Consider the following 6,773-nt stretch of genomic DNA (forward strand, 5'->3'; position numbering starts at 1 on the left):
AATTCAAAAGAGGTGGTTGCTAAGAATACGCTGGGAAACATTCCCTTAAAAAAACAAATCTCTGGAGCCAGATGGCAGAAGGTGGTAAGATCATCACAATTCAAATCAGCAGATGGCATAGCTACTCCGAATCAGCAGCAAACAGAGTCAGACCTGCTCCTACTACAGCAGCAGATGGAGGAGGCCACATAGCTCTGCTTCATCTTCAAGCAAAGGCTGCCCCAGTGAGATGGCATCACCACAACTTGACAGCTTTCACTCGRGGAAGAAAAATATCCACATTTTTTCATAACCAATACATTTTCTTCACAGAATAACCCCCAACAAATATACACTATGCGAGATATTTATTATGACCATAGGAGAAACAAAACAGTATTATGYTGATCAAATAAATCAAAATGAAGCAAGAAAACCTCTCTGGACTAGAAAACAGTTTGAAGGCACACTAGTATGTACAAAAAGAGTGTTTCTGATTGGTTTAGGGATATTCAAAACATATTGAATAAATGCATATTCAATATATAAACCATTCTGAAAGATGAAAATATTTGTAAGTGTTATTCATATTATCTGACCCAACAAAGGTATCCATCTAGTAATAACTTCGTTTCTATTCAGAAGGGAGGATTAGATTCAAATTGCARGTTTCATTTGGGCAAAGAGCAGATCTTTGCATGCCGTTATAGAGACACTAAGACGCAGCAGAGCCAGCTAGGACTCCTAAAGGACCCTAAAATAGCAAACAACTAACCAGGCAGAGCAGAGTGTGTGCTGTGACCTCCATTTGGGAAAGGTGCTTGTGCACAGAAGTCCACACACACAGCACAGGAGCCCAAGCAAACAGCAGAGGAAGAGCTTGCACCCTGGGCAGGCCCTTGGTATGATCCTGCTGAGGGCAGGGGACATCTTTCATTGGTTTTAGTAGGACACTTCACTGTAACACARCCTTGTGTGTTAAATTCAGTCACATCACTGCAGTGCTATGAGGAGATCAACACACAAGTTTTTTGAATTAAGAACTGATATGAATTAAATCTTCAATAAAAGAGATAAGAAAGGACAGAATCACAACAAATATGGTTTTCCATTTCTCCTTTTATTTTTTTTTTTCAATGGCAGGTTGAATTGATGCACCAAGTTTGGTATTTGATGCAACCAGTCCTAATACATGCATTCAGAGGGGATGAAGATAGGTTACACAGCACATGMCAATTATTGATCTATAAACAAAACTTACTTGACTAAACTATATTTGGTCATCTAGCTTTTTATGATCCTTTGGTCATACCACTGTAATAGCATTGTAATGCACTTCAAAGAAGAATCAGAGCAGAATCAGATGGAGACATACAGGAATAAAATTTATTCACTTTTTTGTTACTAAAATAACAAATCAAAAATTTTTTCAGTACTTCACAAGATGTTTAGAAGTTCATGTTTCTTCCCACTATTAACTCCATAYGCAGCTTAGTACGGCACTGTGAGACCCCTCCATTCAATAACTTTAATCTCAGAACTGTATTAYAGAACTTCAAGCTCTTCCAGTTCCATCCTGTAAACCCTGCAAGCACACTACACAGGAGAGGAACAAGGCTTTTGTTTTGACAAGCCTGTACTAGAGAACATTGATTAATCTCACGCCTTGCAATTTCATTAGACAAAGACCAAAATCTGTCAAAGAATTTATTTTTTTCTTTTTTCGAAGTATACAAGACTAGAGCTCTTTGGAAGCACTTACCTGGAGATCTTTCATCTTAGCTTCTGTTACCAGCTTCTATTTGACACCATTTCTGTTACAGATTAGAATGTCAATGTGGTGTGCAATTAAGTGCTATTCTGGCTGTAGATGCTAAAGAAGTGCCCAAAGGCCACTCCAATTCCTTCTCATCTAAGAATGTCCAAGAGGCAATTAGATGTCAACTCAATTTCCCAGAGGTGTTAGGACAAGTGGAAAGCTTCATTCAAACAGCTAATTTCTCAAACTGACAGAGATCATTATTCCATTACAAAAAGACCTTTAAAAATTGTTAACATACTCCCTTAAAAAAAATGCAGATGCCTGTGCCTTACCTGATGCAATCACTGTGCTGGCCCATAAGGTGTTTTCTATGCTTAAACTTTCATTCACTGGAGGGTCACTGTCCTCCTACAACAGGGGTGCGGAGGAGAAAAAAGAAGTCCTGAACTAGTCAGTAATTTAACAGATCAGTGTATGACAGCTATATGTAAGTGRACTCTGAAAGAGCTGGTAGTGGGCTTCCTGTACAAGATGAAGGATTTTCACAAACCCAGTTAAATCTCTATTTGGGTTAAGAACACAAGCACTTTGCTTCAGTGGAATGGAAGGGTTGGAAAACGAATCTATTAAAATTTCTCTTCCTGCTGAATGCCTCTGGGAATTACAAATGAGAAAGGGATGTGTCAGAAACTCTCCTGGGGCTACARGAAAATGTTCTTCTCTGTTGGCTCATGCAGCTTACAAGCATTTTTCCTCCTATGTATGATCTCACTGAGAACTTGCTTCCAGGCTCTGCAATGCCTAGAAAGATGTCTGACAGGTACCAATGAAGARTAGTTACAAGAGTGTCATTCCTCTCAGACACCAGATGATTAATTCCACAGAACAGCATCTTTGCATGAGAAAAATTAAAACTCACTCTAGGTTTATAAAAGAACTGTCTCCCCAAGCTACATAAGCCTATGCTATATCAGCACTAGTTCCTACTAAACTTGATTAACCATACCTCAAAGATAAGAGGGCAAATTCAAAACTTATAGTTTTGAACTACAACACCAGCAAACAGCTTCCAAAAGTCCCATCTCCTGTTTGTTACCCAACTGTGAGTCCTCTGAAAGCCCCCTAAGTGTTCTAGATGCATCTCAGAATTTTAMTATTCCCAGTAAGGTGTGAGAAGGGAAAAAAATAAAAACAAAAAAGCAACCTTTTGCCCCAAATAGGCAGTGCATCTTCTCACCAAGTCAAAAAAATTTTTTTTTTTTAACAGTGGTATCTCATAGCAGCTCTGAGCCGCTCTGAGATAGAGGACATAGGCTGCACGCAATGCAAAGCAAAAAACCCACCTGACTCAGAATCAAGACTGCTTTTGCCTTACCTAGCCAAGGTACTCTGCCTTTTCACAGCTGGGAGAACAATTTTAATCCTTCAGAGTCTGCGGAGGTCCTTCTGAACAGGCACAATGATTATGCAACCACCAATCTTGATTTGTATGTTCAGATCTAGTACCTTCAGAGTAGTGTCCTTAACCTTGAACAGCCTATGACATAGTCTTCAAATCAAAGCTTCAATAATCATGTATTTCTTTTGGAATTAATTCATGTATGACTTTTATGAAGCAAAAAGAAAGAAGGTTCAAGAAATGGCAACCCTTCTCTATTTCTCCTGAAAATGTCTGGAATCTTGGCAACTTTCACATGGTTTGCATTGTAAATGATATTTATGTTATTTAAAAGATAAATCAGGAAGACTCACCCTTGTGAAGGTCCCCACAAAGTTATGTATATCAATATTGGGCTCTTCTGCATATACATACGATCGAATTTGAAGTAGGTCCTATAAGAGAGACATGTTTTAGCAGACAGTTAGACAACCACATTTTAAAAGCATACAAATTTTTCCACCCAAATATTTCAAGCAAGAGTTACCTAATCAAGTTATAATAGTTATTAAATAATATTACTTACCTGAGTCCAAATATCTAGGAGAAAATACAATCATTATCCTAGCCTCACTGACACTATTTTTTCTAAGGGTATTTCTTGAAGCAACACCACAAAGAGACTTCTGGGAGTTGCTGATGCCCCATAAAGGAAATTTCAACACGAATAACCAAGACAGCCTATGACTCTCTCTGTTGCTCAGTACGGATGACTTAGACTAGTCCTCAAAGGCCAACAGGGAATATCCTACCACCTCATGTTTAGTTTGAGGTGGTTTGTCTTCGGGAACCGTTCTAATTCTGCACAGCATYTCACTACCGACTCCTATGTACGTAGGAGCTACTCAATCCACTGCTAGAGAATGTCCTGCTTCCAAATATTTGTATAAAATATATTTATTGCAGTTTTTACAGAGTGAACTTCAATAACAGATATTCAGATTCCCTTTGTTTTCTTTCTTTCTTAAACACGCAAACTGTTTTTGCTAGAGGGTTTTGGAAAACATCAYGTTTGATGGAGGTTATGTGCGAAACAATGCTAAAATAAACAGTTTCTCAAACAGAACATTAACTGAAGGAACTGAACACTTTTCAGGTAAATCAGACATGCTTGTTTAACAAACAACAATTTTGYAAGAATGCTGCTTACAGAAGCAGTTGGCAGTCTCTGGGTACAGGTCACAGGCAGGCGCAGTTTCCAGTCCGTCTCACCGTCCAGTTGATCGGTGCGAAGGAAACAAGATCCTGTGGATTTCCAACAGCAGTTAATGTTCTCTCTAGATGTGACTTAGGAAGATCAATAGCTCATGAAATGGCTTCATAGCTAGGATACTTTTCTTTCTTTGAAGACAGTATCTGATTTAAAGTAACRTTTGTTAGCAATATAAGAATGAAAATAATGTTATTCTTGCATCACACACTCAGTTCYTTCTAACAGTCTAAATACAGTGAGACGCTGTATTGTATCTTTAAGATATTTGAAATGTTCTCATTAGTCTTTGTGTTTTCTAAATCTTCTATCAAACATTTCTTCACAAACTTTACAAAACAAACCTGAAYGGCAAGTAAAATTGTTTACGTCTACAGTGCAAGCCATCGGTAGGTAGTTGGATTCAACTACCTACCTACCTTATTTAATTAAGGAGCAAAATCAGAATATAACAACACCAGAAGCAGTAGTTCACTAAAGTATTTAAATTCTCCACCTCCCTAAAATTTGACTGTTATCTGTTTCTTTCAGATTTCCAAAAGATAATTTTCTCTAAACAACCAGTGAAAGGTTAATGACTATTTTGACAATTGGCTCCAGATGTTTACCATTCTTCTCCGACGTCCTCAGGAAGATCATGTCAGCAGGGACCCGCTGGTTCTGTTGCGAGAAGAAAGGCCGTTATTGTGCCTGCAGCCCCGCACGCACATGCGACCTCCGTCCACAGCCCCACGGTGACAAGGCAAAGGGCTCGGGAGGAGAACGTGTATTTCTTTGTCAGACTGAAGCTTGGCATTCATTTCGCTTTGAATCCTGAAATCGCTTCCCTGCAGAATCCCAAGTGCAGAACAATAACCGGTGCCAGCTCCCACTGACCAGCCTGCACTAACGTCTAGGTTTACAAAAGAGCTASTGAGTAACCCCAGAGGTATGAAGGAATTTTGGACTAGTGCTGCTTGCCTTTCAAGGAGTGCTGTGCTAGAGGAAGGCATGCGTCTTGAGTGTAGAGGCACCATTTTCCTCTTCTTGTACTGAATATTTTCATACTAATAGTTTTAGGGTGCACACTTTCTTGCACAGACAGAATGTGAAAAAATAYATCACAAAGAGGAAATATATCTGAACACATGGAGGTCTATGCGTGGATCTCTATGTCCTCCAATACTTGTGTTAGGCCTTTACACACAACACAATGTTTTGATGCTACCTTTGTATCTGGTATTTTACCTGTGTTCAATAGTCAAAGACTTGGTCATGCAGCCTTTTATTTTATTTTTTTTAATCTTGCTGTAGTTTAAGTGTAAAAATTCAGGTCATTGGTGTTTAATCAGAGATTTGTTCTTATTTCTAAAGACTACGATGCTATTTTCAGGACGGGGGGGGAAAAAAAGCAAGGAAAAGAAAAACTCTGAGAAGTGATTAAGTAACAATACCTGCCGCTCAATATTCAAGAGCCTATCGTAAAAGAAAAAGGGCTTCAAAATACTCCGTTTTCTATGGGCTTGTGYAAAAAGCCTTTTGCACCCCAAACACGCACACTAACCTTTTCAACAACGATGAGGTCGCCTACTTGTATACTAGAGCTCTTCACCTTCACGGTCCCTGCGGAGGAAAGACACGGGCAAGTCGCCTCACGCCGGCGGGACCGGGCTCGCCAGCGCGGGCCGGGCTCTCCGCGCGCCCCCTCCCAGCCCRCAACGTTTCTACGGCTCCTCAAACCCGCCGCTTCCCCCGGGCGGAGGAAGGCTGAAARCCCCTCGCCTCAACGGCCGCGCGCCTCGGCCTGGGAGGCGGAAGCCCCCCGCCCGCTCCCCAGGGACGCCTCCGAAACAGCCGTCACACGCTTTCCACACGGCTTAATCCAGCCATTCGGGAACGCGGCCTGGCGGACGACAGCGCGGGAAGAGCGAGGCGACAACGGGGAGGAACCGACTCGCGGCTCCTCTCCCCCAAGCCGATGAAAACCTAAAGCCTAACCCTTCCAGGCGAGGCCCGGAAGCCGTAACCACAGCGGGCCCGTCCTCAGACCRCGGCTCGTCTCCCCCGYRCYGCGCCGCGCCGCGCRCACCTGGCTCAGCCCTGCTCCGCAGCCACAGCCCGGAGAAACCCCGCAGAGCCAGAAAAAACACCTCGATCGACAGCTACTCCCGCGCAGCTGTCGAGCAGTTACCAGCCGCTTTAAAACAGGGGATTAATTTAACAATTGGCTAGTAATTTTAGATCGTTAGCCAGCTCTAGCTTCGGCTTTCCTGGCGTAACTAGTGATTTACGACCAGTTAACACGCACCCTGCCTCCACGCGTCCGTCTGCTCCGCTCCAACAAAAGCCCCTTTAACCCGCGGCGATCCGAGCGGGAGCGGGGGCGGCCGGCGGGAGCCCGCGCC

At 42.1% G+C, this 6,773-nt stretch overlaps 1 protein-coding gene across 1 annotated transcript in view; it reads right to left on the bottom strand.

The window, feature by feature from the left end:
- Nucleotides 1–6,773, bottom strand: part of ATP9A (ATPase phospholipid transporting 9A) — a 53,634-nt gene that overhangs the window by 37,429 nt on the left and 9,432 nt on the right. The window contains exons 3-7 of the mRNA XM_085314070.1: nt 5,933–5,991; nt 4,998–5,049; nt 4,330–4,424; nt 3,494–3,574; nt 2,074–2,149 (exon numbers count right to left, since the gene is read on the bottom strand). Of these exons, the coding sequence (XP_085170196.1) occupies nt 2,074–2,149; nt 3,494–3,574; nt 4,330–4,424; nt 4,998–5,049; nt 5,933–5,991 (363 nt within the window). The remainder of the gene's footprint in view (nt 1–2,073; nt 2,150–3,493; nt 3,575–4,329; nt 4,425–4,997; nt 5,050–5,932; nt 5,992–6,773) is intronic.

The sequence above is a fragment of the Rhea americana genome, unplaced genomic scaffold (genome assembly GCF_003343005.1).
Source record: "Rhea americana isolate MKP2758 unplaced genomic scaffold, rheAme1 scaffold_4, whole genome shotgun sequence".
Classification (NCBI taxonomy): Eukaryota; Metazoa; Chordata; class Aves; order Rheiformes; family Rheidae; genus Rhea; species Rhea americana.